The sequence below is a fragment of the Microcebus murinus genome, chromosome 7 (genome assembly GCF_040939455.1).
Source record: "Microcebus murinus isolate Inina chromosome 7, M.murinus_Inina_mat1.0, whole genome shotgun sequence".
In the NCBI taxonomy this organism is placed as follows: Eukaryota; Metazoa; Chordata; class Mammalia; order Primates; family Cheirogaleidae; genus Microcebus; species Microcebus murinus.
In genome coordinates, this window is record NC_134110.1 from 34426311 (window position 1) to 34450857 (window position 24547).

Sequence of the window (24547 nt, forward strand, 5' to 3'; positions counted from 1 at the left end):
TACCCACATCCGACGGCCTCTTCTTTCCCCATCTGTAAAATGAGGTTATGGTACACCTCCCTCCAAGGACCTGAAACCACCTGTTTCACACCCTGCCTGGTCTCTAAGAAGCTGCAAAGCCTCTCAGAACCCAGTTTCCTCTCCTACAAAGCAGAGGTAGGGGTGCTTGCCATAAGAGCCACTGGGCACGTCGGCCAGGTGTCCACACAAAGAATGTGTTAGATGTTGACACTGTCTCAAATTGGCAGGCCGCCAAGTAGACCCTGAGGTAGGGAGACCAGAGGCCACCGGATTTGGCTAGAGAAATTCCTTGGACCTTTGTCTGCAGGAAAAACAACGAGGATTCTCTTTGATATTTAACCCTTTGCACTCATTTGCTTTTTTCTCATTTTCCACTCGACATTATCCACACTCGACATCTGAGTGCAGTGGGTTAAGCTCAGCAGGAGTCAGAGAGCAAATGAGTGAGTGGGAGAGGACAGAGCAGATCAGACCCCCAAGAGGGGCTCAGGAGCAGGTCAAGCTAAAGCCTCCAATTGGGGCAGCTGTGGGCGGGCTAAAGGGACCCTGCCCTGGGGCTCCACTGGCCTTGGCTGCTTTTCTGTGGGAGACAGAGCTGGGGAGGGGCTGCTGGCTGTCACTGGGGATCCTGGGAGAGGAACTATCTGGAGCATTCTCCTGGTGGGACCTGGAGTGTCCTGAGCCTGGAACCTGAATGGTTCAGGGAGCCCTGGTGCCATGCCTGCCACAGGGCCTGTCAGTGGCCTGTGCCTGGAGACAAGACCGCTGACAAGCAAGTGCCCCACAGCAGTTGGAGCAGGGTTTGGGAGGATTCCAGAAAGAGTAGCTACCCAAGGCAATAGGGAAGCCAGGACTCAGAAGGTCCAACAGGCCCAAGCCAGCTCTTCCTGCAAATCCTCTGAAGCTGCCAGGAGCTGTTCCCAGCTTGGGTGTCTGGGGGCATTAGGGTGCAGGGGAGGCTGGGCTGCTTTCAGGGTGTTTCTCTAAGGGTGGCAACTGCATAGACCATATGGTCAACAGTGCCACTTGGAGTTATGCAACAGGCAGGACTGTGGGGTCGCCTGAGCTGCTCAGGGCGCTGGCAGGACACCATAAGGGTGGCATAGTTCCTGGAGGTGGAAACAGTGGGGGTGTTTCCAACCCTAGGGCTGAAGGGACAAGAGGATGGAGACTTACTGAAACCCCAGACAGAGCCCGTATGTGGACAGGAGCAAGAGGCTGCCAGCATTGGCTGCCCCACAGGGAGGACACCAGGGCAGTCACCACTTGACTTTCATCCCTTCTCTCCAGCCAGCCTCTTGTCCACTTTCCCATTGGCAAGACGTAGCAGAAAGGCAATATCATGGGAGCCATTGACGCTGTCTGTCCCTAAGGCCAGCCCCTGGCACAGAGCAGGGCAGAGAAGGTAAAGGGGACATCTGGAGGGAAAACAAAGATGCCGGCTCACTGCCCGAGCCCCTGGCAGGCCAGGCTGCTGCAGCGACACACACAGCCCTCCCTGGCAGGCAGTATCAGGCTGTGGGGTGGCCCTGGGGGAGGGGCCATCTGGCAGCCCCGACTTGGCCTCCTACCAGTTGTGGCTCAGGCACAGCCAACCTGGGCTTGGTCAGGAAGCCCCACATGGGCTTCCTGTGGCTCCCAGGGGGTGGCTCAGCCCTGTGCAATACCATCCACTGTCTCCCTCTCTGGATGTCCTTGCCATTTGACCTTCTTGCTCTGAGTTCCTTGGACTCACCTGCAGCTTCCCCTGCCCGGAAGGCTCTTGTCCTCTCTGTCTAGTCACCCATCCAGCCACAGGCCTCGGGCCATTACACTCCTTCTGGACACCCACCCACCCCTCCCGGGCCCTCTGCTTCCTGGTGCGGAGGCTGCGGCATGAGTGTGCTCTCTGGAGGAGCAGAACCGGTAGAATATTTATGCCTGTATATTAAGAGATTGATTTTAAGAATTTGGCTCAGGCAGTGGTGGGGGCTGGCAAGTCCAGAACCTGTGGGGCAGGCCAGATCATGGGAACGCAGGCAGGGCTTGACTTCTGTGTTGCAGTCTTGAGACAGAATTCCTTCTTTTCCCAGAAACCTTAGTTTCTGCTCTTACAGCCTTCAGCTGATTAGATGAGGCCCACCTCAATCAATCTCCTTTACTTAAAGTCAGCTGATTGTAGAGGGGATCTGCAGGTGACCTTCCCAACAACACCGAGACTAACTCCTGGACACCGTGTGGCTAGGCCACACTGACACCTCACATTTAACCATCGCAGCCATTCTAATTTTTTTGTATGATTCCTTAGACCTCAGCCTCTGTCCCACCCTGCAGTGTTGTTTCAGGAGGGCAGGGGTGAAGGTCATTCTACTTTCTCTAACTATTATTTTGTCCAGCACTTGACAGTGACCTGACCGTTAGACAGCAGGTGCCCAGTAATGACTATTGAATGAAAGAATGAAATCGAGAGAGAATCTGCAGAGCGGGGTGGCAGTGTCAGATCAGGGGCGTTGCCAGGACAAAGTGGGATGTGGGTGCAAAGCACCTGGCACGTGGGGAGTGTTCAACTCAGACACGCTGTTTCTCCTGCAGCTCACACCTCACCGTCCACTGTCCACACACACGTGCTGGTCTTAGTTTCTCAAAGAAATGATGATCCCAACGCAGGTGACATTTTTTGATAGTAATACTGATATTTTCAGGAATTGTTCTATGCACTTTATATATATCCACAGCCAGTAGCATTGATTCCGGTGTGATTCAAGACTGTACGTACCGTGATTGCAATAGAGGGACTGTATCTTTGTAAAGTGACTGCCGAGTGTAACCAGCTATCCGCTCATTTGCTCACTCAGCTGAGTCGGGTGAGCACGGGCTGGGATAATTGTCTCATTTTATGGATGAGGAACTGACTGGCCTGAAGTCCTGAGGCAGCTCCACGTCACACCGTGCAGCATGGAGGGTAGGGATGTCCCCGTGTCTCTTGGAAGACACAGGAAGGCGGGGAGCCTGAGGGTAGCACAGGAGCTGGCTGGCTTCATTTGGGACCTGTTTTCTACTCTGTGGAAGGGGAGAAATGGCCAACCCCAGCCCCAGCAGGGACAGGGAGCTTTTTGCCACCTGTTTACCCCATGGTGGCCAGGGCCACCTCTCAGGCCCCCTCTCGCTGTGGTGGCCAGCTTCTCTTAGATGATGTCTGGAGAGAACTGGGTCCGCTGATTGAAGAGGGCCAGGCCTGGGCTCGGCCATGGGGACACAGCTGCCAACTGCAGGGGTGACTCAGACGGGTGGGGCTGGGCTGAACACTGACCAGGGAGAAAACAAAACAAGGGCAATGAGGATTCACGCTCACCCCCGCCAGGCCCTGTGCCGGCATCACACGCGAACCTTTCTCAGTGCTCGCACTGCCACTGTGGGGTGGGGATGGTCCCGTCCCTCTTCTGCAGCTCAGACGCCGAGGCCCAGGGCGGGGGTGGACCTTGGCCTGGCATTGCCCACTGGGCTCGGCTCTGCCTTGGCTGGAATCCCAGCCCCACCACCTTCCAACTGAGGGCCTTGGGCAGGTCGCTTGACTGCTGTGGGCCTCTGTCCCCACCTCTGAAAGAGGAGGTAATACCCAGCATGTCACCAGGAGATCGTGTGGCTCGGGCATTGTGCTCCAGTGTTGTGCTTACAGCCAGGTCTGGCAAAGAGAAGACCCTCAGTGAGTGGCAGTGTCCTCACTGCTGAGAGCATTAACACTGTTGCTCTATGTGGCCACCTTGGAAGAAGGGATGGTTTCTAACCTCATTTTACAGATGAGGGACTTGAAGGTCACACAGCAAAAAGCTCAGTGCCTTTTGGATGTTCCCAGCAGGGCCCCACCCTGGCGGCTACAGCCAACCAGCTCCCAACCCCTCTCCTCCCCACGCCTCTGCCTGCCTGTGCTCTCTCTGATCCACTGAAGCCCAAGATGCCTCCTGAGATCCTCCACCTGTGACGGGTGGAAGCCACGTGAGGGCTGCCACCGTACATGGAATAGAGCAGGCTCTGTCTAAGGAACCAAGCATATCTAGGAGTTTGGGGATCTGGCTCTCTTTCCATCTCTGGCACAACTTTGCTGTGTGTCCTTGGACAAGTCACTTCCCCTTTCTGAGCTCAGCTTCTGTATCTGTCAAATGAAGTGGGACAGCAGCTTCAGGCAGAAGCTCTGGATTGAATTCCAGAGAACTGGTGCTCACAAAGTTGTTGGAAGGGAAGCCTCAGGTGTTTTGGTCACGCTGCTTCAAGTTGAGGCCCAGAGGCCAGGAAGCTTCCAAAGCCAGCAGAGGTTCCTCGGCTGCCTGCAGCCTGGAGGTGGAGGAGGGCAGGTCATGGAGTCCAGTGCTCTCTGTGGCAGCACACGGCGGCTCCTACCACTGCAGGAGGGAGGAAGGCGCCTGCCTCATGTCAATCATCATTGGCTGAATCGCTCCTGTGTCCAGGGAGCAATGGGCAGGGGAAGCTGGGAAATGTCAAAAGTCGTTTCCAGGATTCCAGCCCCTGCAGTACAGAGGGGAGCACAGCCGGGTGGGAACATACTCTCACTGCAATAGACGGTGCGACCACACAGAGAGTCTTGCAGGTGGCAAGAAACAGGATGGCTTAGGAGCCCTTGAATGCAGGCAGGGTTGATGCAGAAATTCCACATTTGCATAGGAAATGAAGACATATGAACTGCAGTACCTCCTTAGCCTCTAGTCCCATGATTTGATCAGTTCTCCTTGAAGGGCTCAGAACAATCTCCGATCACATGTCGCGTGTGTGACAGCCAGGGGGCAGAAAGGGTTAAGAGCATCCGTAAAGAGTAGGCCTTGGGATCCAGCCTAAGCATCCCCAGCGGAGGCCTGAAGTACTCCTTAGCTGCAGGGGTGGACAGGTGGCAGGAATCTTGGGGGCAGGACTGGGTTCTGCAGAGCCCAGCAAGCCTTCCAGGCAGGTGCCTCTCCAGCTGACTCACTCGGCTGGGGTTTCTCATTAAGCCGACTCTGTGAATGTGGGATTAAAGCAGAGATCAGACACACCCTTGCAATAACACAGAGGCCCACAGGACTCTGCTTGGGAGAGTTGCACATGGAAGTTCCGCACACGCAGCTTTCAGGGCATCTTCTTCCTGGAGAGTGATGCTTAGCACACAGCCGATGCTTGGTATATGGAAAGGAAGGAGGGAGGGAAACATCTAGACATAGATGCCAAATCTAGGGAAAATTCATACAAAAGACCATCTCTTGGTTGTATGAACTCAATCCAGGTGCTCTTTGAAACTCGATTTCCTCATCTAGAAATTGGGAGTGAAGGTAACTCCTATGTATTGAGCATCTGTTAAATGCCAGGTATTTCTGCACCTAATCCCTATGTGTCCCTTTGAAAAGATGTGAATGTTCCCATCTTGTTGCTGCAGGCTCTGAACCCACTGAGGTAGATGGTGTTACCCAAGGTCCCTTGGCTGGGAGGAAAGAGATTCAGGATTTGAGCCCAGGCCTGGCTGACCCCCAAAGCCTGTGTTCTGTTCACCAGCCAGTGCTCAGGGCTTCTGAAAGCCTGAAATGGGTGACAGCTGTGACTGTGTATTGCAAACTATAAAAAAATGCAAAGGACAAGGTGGCCCCCAATCCAACACTGGCAGCTGGAGGTTGTGAGGGTGGCCCAGCCTTCTCTGAGGATGTGTAAGTCTTGGGTGCTGCGGAAGACAGTGCACCTGAGCTTCCCAGCATGTGAGGAGAAAGACTCAGAGTGATTGAGGAGTGGAAAATTGGAGCCATCAGAGCCACTTGGAGGAACCTTCTCCCAGGGAGGTCAAAGCTGGTTGCAAACTGAGTGGGCCTGACCCTGAAGCTTGTCTACTGCCCTCTGACCTAGGCATGGCTGTTGCTGAGGCTTTTGGGTCTGTGAACCCCTGAGAACCCTGACTTGTCCCCCCCAACCCTGCATTATGACCTCTTCCCTGCAGGTCCTGTGAGGTCTTGGAACCTGAAGCAGAAAGCATGGAGGGTTAACTGTCCAGTGCTTCAAGGACTTGACTTAACTAGTGCAGTCAGCTGGAATCCTCATTTTCATAATACCCTGGTTTGAATTCTTTGATGCCTGTTGAGCTTTTGACAAATGAGGATCCAGAAACTTAGCGGGGAGGGACAGAATTGTCCTTTGCGATATCCACTGTGTGTGAGGAACTGAGCGGATCTCTGCTGTGCAAGGCATTCCCCCTGCAGCAGCCCACCGTGCAAACATTATTACCCTCATTTTGTGGATTCAGGCGCTGAGGGTCAGAGAAGTGAAGTGCCTCGCCCATGAGCACACAGCCAGGAAGGGGGAAGAGAACCCAGGTCTGTCTGTGCCACTTTTTGTTCCAACAACTGTTGTCCAGGATCCAAGAGCAAATTCTTCACAAAATCAGAGTCAATGGATAAAAAAGTGTCCAGTGACCAAGCCAGGCCTGGAGAGCAGTTCAGGAGAGAGTCCTTTCTGGCAGGCCTGGGGGCTCCTCGCCTGGCAGGCCTCACTCGGGGACCACACCGTGCCACCGTACGGAACCAGCCAGGGCTCCAAAGGCCAGGATATGGGAGGGTCTGTTTTTCAGTGATGGGAAGGCTCAGGGCAGCTAAGTCCCTAGTTGTGTTGAGCCAGGAAGTCACCCTCACTGGCCCGAGAGGAGGGTGTGCTGACACAAAGTGAAAGCAGATGCAGCTGGGCTCCTCGGGGCGGGGGCAGGGAGGTGGTGGCAGCTATGGCTGCTGTGTTTCAGCCTGCAGATCTGCCCCGTGCCCTGCCCTGCCACCATCTGCACACCCAGCTGGTGCGAGAGGATCTGCCCGGGCATCTCTCGGGCCTCGCTGGACCCACGCTCTTCTCTGGATTTGCCAAGCCTCTGACACTTGCAGGACACTGCTCCAGGAACTGGAGCCCAGAGAGGCAAAGGAAAGACGCTGTGGCTTCTACTTCTGGCTGTGGCAGAAGCTTGTTTCAGACTTTTTCTCCCACTGAAAACTATAAATCCTGGGGAAAAAAAAATATTAGTTTGGTGCAAAAGTAACTGCGGTTTTGGGCCATAAATTTTAAGTCATAACGAGGCTCAGACACATCTTTATGAATCAAAATAGGAACCATTACAACCAACACATTTTTACCAACTGGAAATAAGTTTGTTCTTGTAGCGAAAAAATCCATGCTTCAGGATTCCACGAACTCTTGGAAAGCATTTTCTGCATCCTGCTGGTTGTGAAAGTGTTTTCCCTGCAAAAAGTTGTCAAGATGCTCGAAGAAGTGTTGGTTGGTTATCGAGAGGTCAGGTGAACATGGCAGCTGAGGCAACTGTGGTGGCAGCTGTGGCAGCTGTGGTTCAACTTTTGAAGTGCTGGTTGTGTGACATGCGGTTGGACGTTGTCGTGGAGAAGAATTGGGCCCTTTCTGTTGACCAGAGCCGGCTGCAGGCGTTGCAGTTTTCGGTGCATCCCATTGATTTGCTGAGCATACTTCTCATGGAATAGTTTCACAGGGATTCAGAAACTGTAGTGGATCAGAGCGGCAGCAGACCACCAAACAGTGACCATGTGACCATGACCTTCTTTGGGTGCAAGTTTGGCTTGGAGAAGTGCTTTGGAGCTTCTTCTCGGTCCAAGCACTGAGCTAGTTGTCACTGGTTGTTGTATAAAATCCACTTTTCATCACATGTCACAATCTGATCGGGAAATGTTTTGTTGTTGTGTATAAGAAGAGAAGATGACACTTCAAAATTATATATATATACATATATATATATTTTTTAAATTTTCGGTTAGCTCATGAGGCACCCACTTATCCAGCTTTTTCACCTTTCCAATTTGCTTCCAATGCCGAACAACCATAGAATGGTTAACGTGAGGTATTCAGCAACTTCTCTTGTAGTTGTAAGAGGATCAGCTTCAATGATTGCTCTCAATTGGTCGTTGTCAACTTCTGACGGCTGGCCACTGCATTCCTCATCTTCAAGGCTCTCATCTCCTTTGTAAAACTTCTTGAACCACCACTGTACTGCACGCTTGTCAGCAGTTCCAGGGCCAGATACGTTGTTGATGATGTGTGTTGTCTCTGCTGCTTTATGACCCATTTTGAACTCAAATATGAAACATGCTCAAATTTGCTTTTTGTCTAACATCATTTCCATAGTCTGAAATAAATATAAAATAAACAGTAAGTAATAAGTCATAAGCAAAAAAAGTCAAAAAATGCACATTAAAATGATGTATAACATAACCACATTTATTTAAGAATGTATTCTAATACCAAACGGAAAATTTCAACAATGCTAAAACTGTAATTACTTTTGCATCAACCTAAATAGAAACCCAGCTCTTTGAAGGCATTAGAGAACAACCATGGCAGCTAGGACTTGGGGGGGCGGTGTGAAGATCCCTGAGAGAAGGGAAATAAATTGGGCACCCCCAGTGTGCTCTGCTCCCTTCCTGCACGAGCTATGTGCTCATTTGTAAGAGTGCAGAGGGTCCAGAGGACGAGCAGAGAGTAGCAGCTCAGAGTGTTTGGCAGCTCCGCAGGGCTAGGGAGCAAATAGGGACATGTAGGCAGGTAGGTAGACTGAGTGAGTTCAGAATCACTAGGTCAACCAGAACCCAAGGGACCAAGAACCTAGAGCAAAGGGAACCACAGAGAAAAGAGCTTGTGTTCTGTGCTTGTGTGCTTTTTTTTTTTTTTTTCTGCTTTAAAAGGCATTTGCCAGTATTTATGTTGCATGGATCCAGAATCTAAGAAACCAAGCAGAAAACAACTGAGAGACTAAAATGCTAAACTAAGCTTATGATGATCTTGCAGTGCACGGGAGACAGAAATTGGAGGTAGGAGCCTATAAGAAAGAGGCACCTTGATAGGTGTCCCAGGCTGTCCTTTGGGGAAGGACTTTGCCTAGGGGTCGGGCAGACCAGAAATAGTCATCTGAAAAGTGAAACACAAATCCAGTTGGAACAAGGTAATATGCACCGGCTGTCCCTGCTTCCCAGGAGACAGCCAGTCCTCCCTGAATGAGGGCAGCCTTGTGCAGAGCTTCTGCATTCATGTCATACATATTATAATTTTGTCAGTAACTAGGCATGCCAAGAGACAGAACCAAATGACTGAAGAGAGAGAGAAAGAATAAACAATAGAAAGAGACCCATGTTACCCAAACATAGCTGTGATGAACAATTGCAAGAAGATAGATGACAAGATGGAAACATTCACTAGAAAACTAAACCTATATAAAAAAAAAATTAGATGGAAATTCTAGAACTAAAAAATACAACTGGGATGAAGAACATAATATATTGTATACTTAGTATGTAATTCAGATAGCGTAGGCATGGCAGAAGAGAGGGTGAACATGTCAGTATCCCTCTTAAGAAACTGGAAAGAAAACAGTAAAACAAACCAAAGAAAAGAGGAAATAAATGGTGAAGATGAGAGCAGGTGTTGGTGAAGTAGAATGATCAACCACGGCTATGCAGAAAGCTCCAGGAGGTGGGAGCTTTGCCACCATATTGCTGTGTGACTTTGGATAAGTCACTTGCCTTCTCTGGACCTCAGTTTCTCATTTCACCCACCTCACCCAGTGGATTGAAGGTCACATGGGGGGAACTGTGACTGCTCTATTAGAAGCATAACTTTGCCAGCTGCCTGTGTGGTCCACCTGGGCATTCCTCCCGCAGCCAAGGTGCCAAGGCTGGGAGGGTGTCCCAGCCATGACAACTACCGCGTCCTTAGGCAGGTATTTACTTCAGCTTCAAACCCATGTGAGGGTCATTCATTTCACTTCCAGGAGTTTCACACGGTTCTCTCAGTTGATGGTAATTGCCCCAACTCTCTATTGCCCGGGGAGTTTGTCTTCATCTGGGACCCTCCGTAGGGAAATCCTCACTTTCCGAGTCCTCAGAAGGGTGCTGACATTTGTCAGTGCTGTGCTGGTAACCCCATTACAGTCTGTCACGTGCACGTTCTCTGTGCCTCCTCCAGCATTCCAGCATGTGCCCGGGCGATGAGTGTGATGGCCACTCTGCAGAGGCAGCTTCTCTGCCTCCCTGTTGCTCTGTTCTCTCCCCTCCCTGATCCCTCTCTGTTTAGGAGGCACCTCCTGCTGCTTACGCATGCACACTTGGCACGCAGAGATCTTTGGCCCGGGGCATCTTGGCCTGGGTTCCACTTCTGGGAGCCAGGGCTGGCGTCCCCACAGCCTGCAGGCTGCCTCACACTTGGTAGAGTGCAGGGAAGTCAGCCCGGTCCTCCTTTCTTCCCTGGGGCCTGGGAAGGGGTGGGAGTGTGCTAGCCTTTCCATTGCAGTTTTGTCCACGCCTTTCGAAAGTGCCCAGGAGCCTCTCTGCTGGTAGTGGAATCTGCCTGAGCACCCTGGCCTCAGAGATGCAGCTACAGGGTGCCCCAGAGGGGAGGAGAGTGTCACAGGCCCTCGGCCTCTGCAGCTCAACCCTGCCATCTGTCCCAGCTCTCACCCATCCTAGCCTCGGCCCAGAGCTTTAATATCCCACACAGAGCAGGGCGTCGTGGGAACGTAACCTCTCATCCAGAGCCTCGTTTGATCAACACGCTCACCAGTCTTCTGTTTAAGGGAACTTGTCCCTGCCCTGCACTGCGGGTACAGTCAGTAAGGGCATCTTGGGTTCTGCTCACTATATAGACAATTGTGGTGAGACTGTGTCACTCCCCTGCTCGCCCTCCAGTGGGTTTCTGTGTCACTCATAGAAAACTCAGCCTTGACTGTGGCTTCTCCAGCTTAACACACTCTCATGCCACCCTTGTGCCCCTTCACCCCTCCTTTGATCTGGCCACCCCAGTCTCCTTTCTCCAAAAGGCTCTGGGTTCCTGTTGATGCCTGGGAGTCTCTCGCCGTAGACCCAGCTCGCCCAGGGCCTGGAACACCATAGGGCCTAGCACCCAGTGCGTGGGGTGAACGGACTCACCTCGATGGGCTGGCAGCCCTGAGAAGCAGGCAAGATCTGTGTTACCAGCCCTGCTTTCCAGTTGAAGAGATGGTTCAGAAGCATAAGATAGCTTGTGCAGGATCTCGGGTGAACAGAGGGGTGCAGCCTGGTGAAAAGCAGTGTCCTGACTCGCAGTCTGTGCTGTCTTGCTCCATTCCCCCTCTGAATTGTTGCCCTTGCATTTCCCTTCATTCATTTCTGCATTCCGTAGTGCCACCAGCCTCTACTGAGCACCGAGCATGTGCTCAGTGACAGGCCACCAGCGTGGTGAGACTTGAGTTTTTGTCCCAATGTTGCTCCCAGTCTAGGGAAGAGACAGTAAACAGTGCAGGCAAAGCGGAGCCAGGAGAAGCCCCTAAACTCATCCCAGGGGTCGGCAGGGCTTCTTCTAGGAGTTGGCAGCAGCCAGGCCCTAGAGAATGAGTAAGAGCCATTGGCCACACTGGGTGGGATGGGTTTTCTGGGTGGCGGGGACAGTCTGGGCAGGGGTACAGAGGCAGGAGCAACTCTGACCTGTGAGTCAGTCATGTTGCTTCAAGTTACAGATAAACTGCTTTACACAATAAAGGGGATTTATTTTCTCATGTAACTGAAAAGTCAGGGTGCAGGGCGGGCTGCAGGTATGGCCACATCAGGGTGTTAACACCATTTGTCTAGGCCTTATTCGGCTGTAACATCTTCCACACAAGCTTGCAAAATGGCCAGCATGATGCATCACAACTAAACAACAAAAATCAGCCTGAACAAAAGAAAATGTCTTCCCTTCCTACAAATTCTGGGGTTTCACTCTGATCGGATGAATTAGGACACATGCCCATCCTTGGACCAATTACTGGGGTAAGAGGGCTGGGAACCCCCTGCCAGCCAGTGAAGTCAGAGCCCACCTGAGCCATTTATGGAGGTTAATCTAACTCAAATGATACAGCTGCTCCTTGTTGGTGGAGGACGGGGGAGAAGTGGAGGGACACCTGTGGACACCACTAGGTTATAAATATGAGCCAGGTCGCCGTGAGATGAGAAAAACGGAGCGGTAGGCATGGGCCGGAGCAAGATGGCACTGCCAGCCGAGCTCAGGAGCTGGGACCTTGTGCTGCGTACACTGGGCTTGCGGTTCAGGAAGCTGTAGGCGGCTGCACCAAGCACACCTCAGGCCCCGAATGTCTCCAAAAAGGCTCTGTGGATTTAACCTGGTTTGTGAACTGCCCCTCTTTCTACCAGAAGGTAAATCAGTCTCCCTTCAACTCTCACTTTCTTGGAAAAGCATTTCCTGCTCATTGATGATCTACACTTTGAGGACGGGGAGCAACTGATCAGACAAGTGGGGGTGGGGAAGCATTCCAAGAAAAGGCCAGCGACGCCATGCTCAAGGGCAGAGGTGTGACCGTTGCGCCCTACAGAAGCCCCAGGACGCCAGTGAGGTCTGGGGGTTGTGTTGTGGGTGTTTGAGATGCCCTGTGTGCTTCCTTTGGTGGAATACATCCCCTTTTGTCTGTATCCTTCCAACTGTGGTCATCTGAAGGCCAGTTAACAAGACAGGCGTCAGCTCCAGGGTAGAGCTCCCGACCCCTTGTTCCTGGTCCCCGACCCCTCCAGGTGGAAGGAATCGGAGGGCTGTGGATGTGGACTCTCATCCTGCTTCCTCCTTTCCCCATGACCTTGGGCAAATCATTTAATCTCTTTTAGTCTGAGTTTCTTACAAGACAAAGAAACTAGTATCTAGCTGGCAGTATTTTTTGAGGATTATCTGAGAAAATAGATATGCATGAAAATATCCTGTCAACTCTTAGGGGATCATCAAAAAATATTCATTCATATATTATAAAGGCAAATTAAAGTTCAGGCATTGCTCAGTAGATACCAGAAGCTCAGCGTGCATCATCTTATCTTCATAGCCATGCTATATGTAGGAGTGTTATTATCCCATTTTACAGAAGAGGAAACTGAGGGCCAGGGAGGTCAAATACCTTTCCCAAGTCCACATAGCTGGTAAACCAGAAATTGAACCTGGGCCAGCTAAAGCCCCTCTGTGGAACTGGGGCTAATTGGCAGAGCTTGAATGCCTGGGTAGGTGGGCCACTCCCTAAGCCTACCGTTTTTGTTGTTGCTGAAATTTAGAATCTAGAAGAGAATGAAGGAGAGAGACAGAGAGAAATAACATGTATTTAACAATCCCTGTGTAAATTGCACCATGCATGCATTGCTGACTCATCTCACAAGTGTTTGTTGAATTTCATAAGTGTCCCAAGTTCTGGTTGTAGGAAACACAGAAGGAACACCTTCTGTGCCCCTTAACAACCTTGTAAATGGACGATAACATCCTATTGTGCACACGTACACACTGAGATTCTAGAAGACAAATAAGTCATGCAGAGTTACCTGCCACGTTGGTTTGACACCGGAGGAGAAGACCATGGAATGCATCCTGGTGGAGATGTGGAGAGAGAGATATGTTGCTATAGCAAGGTCACAGAATCTCACCCTGTTTTCTCCCTCCTTTTCTGTGCAGATGACAGACAGCCAACCCTCTGCCTTCCTCAAGCTGGCCGCTTAACCGCCACGTCTCTGGTGGTGGCATGGAAAAGACAGAGCTCTAATTGAGGATCATCGCAAACCACATTTTGCAGGGGGGGTTGGCCAAGACCCTTCTTTCGAAGGCCTCACCCTCAGGGGACCCTGGACTGTCACAAAGATTAATTACCACTCGACTCCTTTGGATGGGAAATGAAATCACCGATTAAAGCTTCGTCAAGAGACATTGTCAGCTCTTTAAGGATTGCAGAATAAGTAGGCTACTCTATTTTCTGAAAAGACGGATACACGCAAGCAGAGCCAGCACACCACGAATGGCCTTTGTGTGCCACACGGTGATGTCGGGGACGCAGGGGTGGCCGTGCCCCGGCGGGAGTGAGGTTGGCCCCAGCAGCCCCTGAGTCCTCCCTGGGAATTCCCGCCGTCCCTGCTGATCGAGCCTCCATCTCCGGGATTTTTCTTCTGTCTTTCTCCTCAGTCAGGAGGGATTTCCTCCGGCGCGTCACAGGGAGGCCCCACCAGGTAGCAAAGATGGTAACCATGAGGAAGAAGACCCTCAAAGTGCTCACCTTCCTCATCCTCTTCATCTTCCTCACCTCCTTCTTCCTCAACTACTCCCACACCATGGTGGCCACCACCTGGTTCCCCAAGCAGATGGTCATGGAGCTCTCGGAGAACCTCAGGAGGCTCATCAAGTATAGGCCCTGCACCTGCGCCCACTGCATCGGCCAGCGCAGGGTCTCCGCCTGGTTCGACGAGAGGTTCAACCAGACCATGCAGCCGCTGCTGACGGCGCGGAACGGGCTCCTGGAGGAGGAAACCTACAGATGGTGGCTGGTGAGACCCAGGGCTGAGGGTAGGATCGGGGTGGAAAGGGGTGTCCCGGACCCAAATGCTCTGTCCCCGGTGTGTTCCTGGGCCCTGTCGGGCATTTAGCAGGATTCAGATTATTGTTCTTTCGTTCTTTCAACAGCTATTTATTGAGGATCTGTTATATATGCATTAGAGTGGGAGGTGCTGCATTAGTTCCCCATGACTGCCATAACAAATGACAATAAGCTTAGTGGCTTCAAACAGTAGGAATGTATTGTCTCAGAGTTCTGAAGGCCAGAAGTTCAAAATCAAGCTGTTGGCAGGGTCGGTTCCTCCTGGAGGCTCTGGGGGAGAATCTGGCCCATGCCTCTGCCCTGGCTCCTGTGGCTGCTGGCAATCCTTGGTGCTCCTTGGCAATCCTTGATGCTCCTTGGCAATCCTTGGTGCTCCTGGGCTCGTAGCTGCATCACTCCCATCTCTGCCCCTCTCTGTGTCTCAAGCCTCCCTCTCCTTTTCTTAGGAGGATGCCTGCCATTGGGTTTAGGGTTCATCCTGAATCCAGGTTGAGCTCATCTAAAGATCCTTAACAAGTCCATCTGCAGAGGGTCTTTGTAAAAATGTGGTCACATTCACAGGTTCTGGAGTCTAGCACTTGGACATATATTTGGGAGGGCCACTATTTCACCGACTGTGGGTATCGAAATGTGAAAATGAGCCAAATCCTTATTCTCATGGAATGTTATTCTGGCCAGAGAGACAGATAAGAAATAAACAAGGTAGGCTCAGGTAGAAGTACTCTGAAGAAGAGCAGATGAGACTTGTTGATAGTGAGACACTGGAGAGGAACCTCTGAAAATAGGGTGGTCTTAGGGAGGGGGGTCTCTGAGGTGACAGGACTTGAGTTGGGACCCAAAGGCAACAAAGGAACCAGCCCTGGGGAGATTCAGAGAATGTGCTGCAAGGTCCCAGGTCCAAGAGTGCAGAGCCCTGGGGGGCATCAGCTGGGTGTGTTGGAGGAGTGGGGGCCGGTGGGGGTGGGGGCATGAGTCTGGCCAGGCGCTAGGAGAGGGGTCTGAGAGTGGGCACCACCCAGGGGAGGAGCCTGGGTTTGTTCTCAGTGCATCAGGAGGTCACTCGAATTTTTATCAGGGATTTCCACGATCTGGTGTAGCTATCTGAAGGGTCATTCTGGTTGTTGAATACAAGATAAATTAAAGGGAGTAAGAAATATCTATTCATTCCTTATTTATTAAGTACCTAGTAAATGCCAGGCACCGTTGTATTGAGATGGAAAAGACAGTCTTTCCCTTCTTAGGTTGCAGGTGTGGCAGAGAGAGAAGGGAAAATGGACAGTCCCAAGCCAGGGTGATAGGTGCTATGTCTAACCCCCCCTTGGGGTCTGGGGCTATCGGGGAAGGCTTCCCAGAGGAGGTGCTGGCCAGGTTCTGCATGAAAGATTCAGAGAGGTTATCCAGACAGATTTTGGAGGAAAGACACTCCAGGCCGAGGGACCAGCTTATGGGCTGGAGGCTTGAGAGCATGTGTGTGGGGTGGAGGTGGAGCATCCTGGCTGAAACCCACCTGTGGATGGGGCCGTTGCTGCAGCTCCTGACGTCCTGCACGTGCCATTGCTAGGAGAAGATGGAGTTGAGGGAGGCCGAGACAACCAGGGAGACTTCCTGCAAGAGGCAGACTTCCCCATACAGCATTTTCTTTAAGTAATCCCTTTGCTGGAGGAGCTTACTGTTTATTCGAAATGAGCAGAAAATGTGCGTGAGACTTGGAAGGGTGGAAAGTGCTGGGCTGTGACTCAGACGACTGGGCTACATCCAGGCTGGTCGATCTGTGTTGAGCATCTCTGTGTGCAGGGCCTGGGGACAGGCAGGGTCTTTGCCTTCTCAAAGACTGTAGGGTCTGGTGACGGAGCCAGTGAACCAAGCATGATAAGGGTTAGGGTGGAGTCTTAGCCTTGGCACTGGGGTTCTTTGGGGCTGGATTGCTCTTGTCATGGAGGGCTGTCTTGTGTATCATGCAGTGGCCCTGATCTCTACCCACTAAATGCCAGGATCACTCAGTCCCCAGCAGTGATGGCCAGAATGTCCCCAGACACTGTCACATGTCCCAGGCAGGTTGTGTGTGTGTGCATGGGCAAAGTCCCCCGCACTTGAGAGCCACCAGGGTAAGGAAGTGAAGATACTGATGGCAGAGGTGGCTTCACACATGATCCCTTCTCCTCTCTGGGTCTCAGATTTCCTGTAACCACAGTTGGAGGGACCAGATTGAATCCAGTCTTCCCCTTCAGAGCTTGGAGTCTATGATTCTCAGTGTCACCATGGGATTCTGCCTGCAAAGGCTTTTCAGGGACAAAAGCCCAGGTGTAAGCCAGGCTGAAAGGGACCCTGCCAATCAGCAGGGGGCAATTATCCCCATTTTGCAGATTAGGAAACTGAAACACAGCAAAGTTAAGTGACTTGTGCCAAACACCACACCAGTTCCAGCCCTTAGAAATACTTTATTAAACATGGTTATTAGACTGGATAACCAGGGTGACATGATCTTTCTTCTCCAAGGTCCTTAGGGAAGGCAGCTTCTAAAAATTTAAGGCTGGTTTAGCCCTGGAGGGATGAAAAGGTATAAGAGAGGAAAAGTATCTTGATATGACCTGTGTATCTTCAAAGACTTAGAAATTCAGCCCTGGCATCAGGGTTCCTGGGTTTTGTCCCCGACTTTCTAGGTCCTATTAAGAGTGACTTTGAAGAACCTCTTTGTCTCACTGAATTTCAAATTATATCTCTGTAAATGGAAGGGACAGTAGTTACTTCACCAGCTTTCCCTACAACACTGCAAGCATTAGTTTTAGCAGTTGTATTTATTTTTGCTGGTTTAATGGGCAAGTACTACTGAATTGCATTTTTTTTTAGCACTAATCGAAGCGGAATCTGTTTCCATGTAGCTGTTACCAGTTTATCAAACGTCCTGCCCCACTGCCAGCCCCGCCCTTCCTCACCTGCAGTCCTTTCCGAAGTTCGCCCTCTGGTGGCTGGTCCCAGGGCAGCCATGTGGAGGGGCTGAGTGTGGAGGGACTGGGACTTTCCTCTGTGGGAATCGGCAGAAAGGAGGAGCAGGGCTTTGGCGCTTCCAGATTCTAAATAACCCACAATCTGGAGACACATACCTTGAATAAAGAATCGGGACGGTGGCCCAGAATATTTGACATCAAAACCATCCCTGAGCTCCAGGCTGCACCATCGCTCTCTTTAAAAGCCCGAAAGCTGCCAGGACAACCTCACAGATGGAACTGGACTTGGGGCCCCACCCGCAGGACCTCACCCCCAGGACCTCTGGGGGGAAGGAAAAAGTCCTGCCTTTGAGACACCAGGAGCCTGGGAGGAAGGCCAGTCGGAGAAGGTGGCTTGTGCCCACAGGAGCAGACTGTGGACACGCTTTCTCAGACCCACGTTAGAGCCCTGGCTTAGAGCGCACAAGCTAGAGTCCACGCCCTGTTCTCCCACTTTCCATCCCTGTGGGGAGACTGACTCCTGGAGACGTTAAGGACTCAACTGAGGTCACGCATCCCTGAAGGACAGAGCCGGGCCTGGGACTGGGTCACAGTCTCCGAGACACCTTTGCTTTTCCTTCCGGTGCCCACAGCTACCCCGCAAGGCTCCACGGAGAGGAAGTGTCAGGGCAGACGCAGGGAGAAGCTGGCAGCTGCAGGCTGGGGTGTCTTGGGAATTGCATAGTTCCCGTGCCCTGCAGGGTTAGGGCGATGCTGGCTTCCCTTCCTAAGCTCCGTCTGTTCCAGCTCTGACTTGTCCACCCCATATACATCGGCACATGGTGGGGGCTCGGTTGTGATGGGCCGAATGAATGAATGTGTGTTAGCCCTAGCTAGACAGCATTCACTTACTTATTCAACAAACACATTGAATTGAGTGTGTACTGCGTGGCATGCCTGTGCCGCCTGCTGCTTGGACGCTGAAGGGGCAGACAGACAAACCAATGGCAAGTATGGATCTGAGGTTGCCGTGAGCTGTGATGCTGCCACTGCACTTTAGCCTGGGTGAGAGAGCGAGACCCTGTCTCAAAGAAATAAATAAATAAGGCCTGCAGTGAGGCCCCAGCGGTGCTATCCACCTGCTTACGGCCGGAGACTAATGTTTCAGGGGACCGTGGGAGGCTTCCCGGAAGCTGATGTACCATGCATTGGACCTGGAAGTCGGAGCGAGTTTCACCCAGGGGAGGAGGGAGGAGGGACACTGTGACTCTTCTCAACACTTGCAGGTGATGGGTGCAGCCCTCAGGCTCTATTGACCAATGGAGGGAGGGAAGGAGGCCGGCCATCATGCCTTAAGGTGGGACAAACTGTGCCACAGTTTGCCCTCCAGACCCCCACCCCCACCCGTGCGATCAGGCCCAGCTGCAGGGTATGGCAGTGAGAGAGGCAGCAGGGCTGGAACTTCATTCAGGGAGGTGCCTGCTCTCAGGTGGTTCCTGGGGAGTGAACCTGCCTCCTTAACTGTGTGCCCGGCACCTCTCTCCCCTCACTCACCCCTGCCTCAGGCCCTCCGGACCACACCCTTTCTTCCAGGTCCCTCTCCAGACAGTGCCCGCCTTGGGCGCCTGCATCCCTGCTGCAGCCTCTGCTCCCAGGGAAGCTGACCCAGGACACCTTCCTCAGGGAGCTTGTACCTGTCAGCAGGCATTTATTAAGTGCCAACTGTATACAGAAACATGTATTAGAAACCAATCAGGAAAGAAGGGGAGGGGTATCTTTGAACTTCCTAACATTATGTCCTTTATTCCTACCAGTATCCATGTAGTATTTTTATTGTCATTGCCAAAGGCAGAGAAAAACAGAATAGTCCTTCTCAGGGAAAACGGTGATGTTGCGTGGAGTAACCTGCCCCACCTGACTCAGCTGGGCAATGGAAGGTTTAGCGAACTGGTCAACTCAGTTTACCACCCAACTCTCCCCGGCTCAGCTGTTGACACACTCACTGTATGACCTCAAGTGAGTCCCTTCCGGGGTCCAGGCCTCGGTCTCCCCTTGTGCCACTGAAGGCCTGGAGCACATCTGAGATCCCTGAAGTGTGGAGTGTGTGACGCCAAGAGACACGGGGCAGGGCATTAAAGGGTATCCCGTTGCAGAGCGAAGAAGTGATTCCTGCTTTAGTTCCCGTTCCATCTCTGCCACGCAAAGACTTTAGTTTGGGTGGGTGTTTCCCTGTGCACCTCTTTAGCACCCGTCAATCTTGTTCTCACAAAGACAGGATACTTGCCTGGGCAAGCAGCAGGGTAGAGCTGGAACCGAAGGAGGTTGTTTTGTCTTCATCTTATCGTACAATTACTATTGTACATCTGCCAGGTAATCCCTGCTTTCCTCTTGTAGTAGAGGTGTGAGGTTTCCTTTTCAAATAAACTCACTTTGTTTTCCTAAGTGAGTCATTAAAGAAAAGTAAGTCAGTAATGGACGAGACGGTGCGGTGCTGTGTGCTCACACCAGGCAAACCATCCAACATGCCACCAACGTGCGTCCCGGCCGGCCCCATGTCCTCAACCCTGGGGCCTCCATGGCGGAGCATGCATGTTCCCAGTAGGTGCTCAGTGAGTATCATTGCAGGGTGGATACAAGATGCCATGTTGGGCCTTAATTCAGCACAGAGTGCCACACTGCCTTGTGACAATGGCACAACGTGAGGGTGCTCTATGGCCTGAGCACATCTTGACAAGCTTGGGGAGCACAGCAGCTCTTGCTGGTTGTGAACCTCTGCAGAGGTGCCTGCAGGGGCTCCTGGCTGCGGTACCAGTGGTCTGAGAGTGTGGTCCCCACATGAAGAGCTGAGCAGCAGCACCTGCTAGAAATGCAGGATTTGGGGCCTCAGCGCAAACCTCCTGAGACAGGACCTGCACCTTAGCAAGGCCAGAGGGGATCGTCTGCACATCAGGAGCCTGGAGCTGCCCTCGGTGGTCCTGTTTGAAGCAGATGTTTAGCAGCCAGGTGTGGTGGTTCATACCTGTAATCTCAGCACTTTGGGAGGCTGAGGCAGGAGGTTCATTCGAGCCCAGGAGTTCCAAACCAGCCAGGGCAACACAATGAGACTTCATCTCTACAAAAAATAAAAAGAAACTAGCTGGGCGTTTTGGTGCACACCTGTAGTCCTACCTACTTGGGAGGCTGAGGCAGGAGGATCTCTTGAGCCCAGGAGTTCGAGGCTGCAGTGAGCTATGATGATGATATCATTGTACTTTAGCTTGGGTGACAGGGCTGAGATCCTGTCTAAGAAAACAAAATGCAGATACTTAATCTAGATACTGTTTTTTATGGTAAAATATACATAACATAGTATTTATCACTTTACTTATAAGAATATAACTCATGGCATTAAATACATTTTCAGTGTGATATAACTATCATCACTATTCCCCAAATGTTTTTATTAGCCACACGCAGGCTCTGTATCCATTAAGCAGTAATGCCTCTTTTCCCTCCCCTCAGCCCCTAGTAACCTCTAATTTACTTTCTGTCTTTCAGAATTAGCCTTTCTAGATATTTCACATGAGTGTAGTCATTGTATTTTGTCTTTTTGTGTCTGGTTTTTTTCATATAGCATAGTGTCAAGGTTCATTTCTGTTGTATCGTTTATCAGTACTTCATTCATTTTTGTGACTGAATAACACTGTAAAGATATATCACATTTTGTTAATCCATTCATTCATTAATGGGCTCTTGGGTTGTTTGCATTTTTTAATAGAGACAGGGTCTTGGTCTTGCTTAGCCTGGTCTCAAACCCTGACCTCAAGCAATTCTCCCACCTCCACCCCCCAGAGTGCTAGGATTATAGGCATGGGCCAAGTGCACAGCCTTCATTTTTTAGCTATTACAAATAATGCGATGAGCGTTAGCATGTGAGTTTCTGTTTGAGTCTCTGTTTTCAGTTCTTTGGGGAATATATTAATACCTAAGAGTGCAAATGGTAGTTTTGTATTTAACCTTTTGAGAAATTGCCGAACTGTTTTCCACAGCGGCTGCAGTTTTGCATTCTCACCAGCAATGCATGAGGTTTCCATTTTCCCTGCATCCTCACCAACACTTTTTATTTTCCATTTCTTAAAATTAGAACTTGCTAGTGGGTGTGACGTGTGATCTGGATCCTGCTGCTTCCCGCGGTGTGTCTCATGGTCTTTCACCAGAGAGGCATCGTTTTACCTAGAGGAGCAGCCGAGGTCATGGGGCCCTCTCCTTGGAGGATTCTGGCTCCTCCCCTCCGAGGTGGAGCTGGGTGCCTCAGGGATCTCCCTGTGCATGTCCCTGGTCACTAATCTCCTGGTCAAAGCCACTCTAGCCACTTCTTTTTCTCCCAGCCACTCTCCTGTCCCTGGGGCTGGGATTAGCTAATGGCAGTCACCCTGTAGCCACCTTTCCCAGCCCCAACTCCAGGGACGGGCTTTCCGAAGGTCAAGATTCCAAGGGTTGGAGGCTGTAGCTATGTTGTGAGAGAAACCTTAAGTGGGTTTCTAGAAGCCCGGGTTCAAATACTGGTTTGGATTTGGGACAAGTCACTCAACCCATCCAGCCCTAGAGCATGCCTCCTCACCGGCAGCACTGTGGCGTGGTGACAGGGCCAGGTGCGACACTTCTCACAGAACCTTTCCACGTTTACTGTGAGTGAGGAAGGCAGATGCATCACCTGGCAGTCACTATGCCTTGTGGCCAGAGCTCCACCTGAGCCCATGCAGGGAGGGGACCCATAGTGTGACCAGCTTGTCCTGCATCCAGGGAAACCCCTCAGCCCTGAGCATAGCAGGGTGGTTGGTCACCTTGGGATAAAGCTACTGTTCAGCCTTGCCTAGAGATCAGGGAGGGTGTTTAAAACATTAAAACAATTTGCTAGACAGACATCGGAGGCTTTTGTGCATTGGGCAAATGGCTCATTCTTTGGTCTGACTAGAACCTGGAGGTCCTGGGGCTAGGGGAACTGAGGGGTGGGTGGGGAGGGAACACCGAGGGCTTGTGGCCCTGGCTGGGGCTGGAGAACTGGCACCGCCACCCACTGCCTGCTCTTCTCCTTAAGGCATGAGAAAGGGCACGCAGTCCCCTTGACCTGGCGTCTGGGCAGGGCAGGGGTGAGATCCATGCAGGTAGGTGGAGGGCCTTTCAGAGAAAGAGGGGCCCCCCAAGGAGGAGCAGGTTGGAGGAAAGGTGACGAGTTTTGCTTCAGACATGTCGAGTTTGAGGGGCCTGTGAGACCAGGTGTGAAGATCCAAGCTCAGTCACCTGAGCCTAGTCTCACATGGCTGCAGCAGTGCCTAGCACATAGTAGGTGCTCAGCAAACATCTGCAGCCTGCATGAATGGTCTCTTTCCTCCCTGAGCAGCACCTGGGCTCCCTGGAGGACGGGGTGGGGCAGCTGTATCTGAGCTGCCTCCATCTCCAGGGCCCAACAGAAAGACGGGCACACAGGAGGCCCCAGGCAGGAACCCACAGGAAGCCGAAAGCACGGCCAGGCTGACCCCCTTCCGTCCTCTGCCCACAGAGGCTCCAGCGGGAGAAGAAGCCCAATAACTTGAATGACACCATCAAGGAGCTGTTCAGGGTCGTGCCTGGGAACGTGGACCCCGTGCTGGAGAAGCGGTCTGTGGGCTGCCGGCGCTGTGCTGTGGTGGGCAACTCGGGCAACCTGAGGGAGTCCTCATACGGGTCGGAGATAGACAGTCACGACTTTGTGCTCAGGTGGGTGCTGGGACCCTCGCCCCAAGCCCACCACACTGCTCCGAAGGGGCTTCTTGGAGCTAGAGGCAGCACCTTGGCTTGTGGTCAGAAGGTCAAGGTTTCAGTCCTGGTGTCTCTGGACATACTCGGGGAAACCAGGCCTCTCTCGGCAGCTCCTTGCCTCAGTTTCCCCATCTCTGCATTGCAGGATGGGATGGACTAGAAGGGCCTCTCTGGATGCAGAGAAGAAACTGTACACAGCGGGCCTCGAGCATGGCACGGGGAGGCTGGGAGAGGGCAAGGCTGATAGGAAGACTTTTGTTTTGTCTTTAACGTTCATTGTCACTGGCCATCTAGGCCACGACAGAACCACATGTGCTTTTAATGCAAAATATATCTTCCCCGTCAGCGAGTGAAATAGATATTCCTGGAAGGTGCCTGGAGTCTGTCCGGGGTTTCTTATAGTTCCCGCCACACCACGCACAAGTGCCCCAGGACAAGGAGCATTGCAGTGGTGGGGCAGTACAGCCCAGCAACCTTCTAGAGTAGTCTCTCATTTCTGTGATCTCTGACTCTAGTCCTTAGACCACTCAGCTGGCCTCTCGGAGCCTCACTGGACCTGGTGTCCAGGGGGGACGTCCGTAGTGGGGTGGCAGAGCTGGGTTCCCTTGCCCACGGAAAGGGACCGCGACAGGCCTGCTGGATATACGACCGTATGCAGCAGGTGGCCAAGGGCGGTGATGGTTACACTCACGTGAAGTCATAGAAGAGGAGGAGCTGCGTCTTGATGGTCCCCATTTTACAGATGAGGAAAACGAGGCCCAGGGGCAGTGGGGACCGCCCTGAAGTCACACTGCAGGCTTGAGAACTGAAGCTCTCCAATAACCAGTGCCCCAGCGGCATGACACAGCTTTCTCCCCCTTCTCCTCCCAGGATGAACAGGGCACCCACAGCGGGGTTTGAGGCTGATGTCGGCAGCAAGACCACCCACCACCTGGTGTACCCCGAGAGCTTCCGGGAGCTGGGGGAGAACGTCAGCATGGTCCTGGTGCCCTTCAAGACCATGGACTTGGAGTGGGTGGTGAGCGCCACCACCACAGGCACCATCTCCTAGTGAGTCCCCTCTGAGCTGCCTCGCTGCCCCTCCCCCAGGCCACCCCTGTCCCCCACCTGGCTTTTCCCATTGCACAGTGGAGCTGTGCTGGGAGGAGGGGGGAGTGCAGTCGCAGTCGGCAGCCCCCACGGCCCGGGCAGGGAGGAGCTTGAGTGCTCTGCGCAGCACTTGGCACATGTTATGGCATTTAAGTCTCGCAGTAGCCGCTATTGTTAGCTGCGTTGTCCCAGCGAGGAAACTGAGGCTTGGCCAAGCCACCTACCCGAGGTTGAACTGGGCACAGCCTGTGCTCCCACTTAGCTCCAATTCCTAAGTCCCTGAGTCTTCCCGAGGACAAGTGGCTGCAGTTTCCAGGTTTCCATGGGCCCCTTGTCTTAGGCCAGGTTTCCTGGGTGCAGACCTGGC

At 52.2% G+C, this 24547-nt stretch overlaps 1 protein-coding gene across 4 annotated transcripts in view; it reads left to right on the forward strand.

The window, feature by feature from the left end:
• Nucleotides 1–24547, forward strand: part of ST3GAL1 (ST3 beta-galactoside alpha-2,3-sialyltransferase 1) — a 92096-nt gene that overhangs the window by 58995 nt on the left and 8554 nt on the right. For 3 of the 4 annotated variants that reach the window (XM_012785454.3, XM_012785453.3, XM_012785452.3), the window contains 3 exons: nt 13480–14339; nt 22853–23049; nt 23962–24141. In XM_012785454.3, coding sequence (XP_012640908.1) covers nt 14034–14339; nt 22853–23049; nt 23962–24141 — 683 coding nt within the window. In that variant the 5' untranslated portion in view covers nt 13480–14033. Of the gene's footprint in view, nt 1–21; nt 12195–13479; nt 14340–22852; nt 23050–23961; nt 24142–24547 lie in introns of those variants that run through there. The other variant, XM_012785457.2, reaches the window with a different exon arrangement.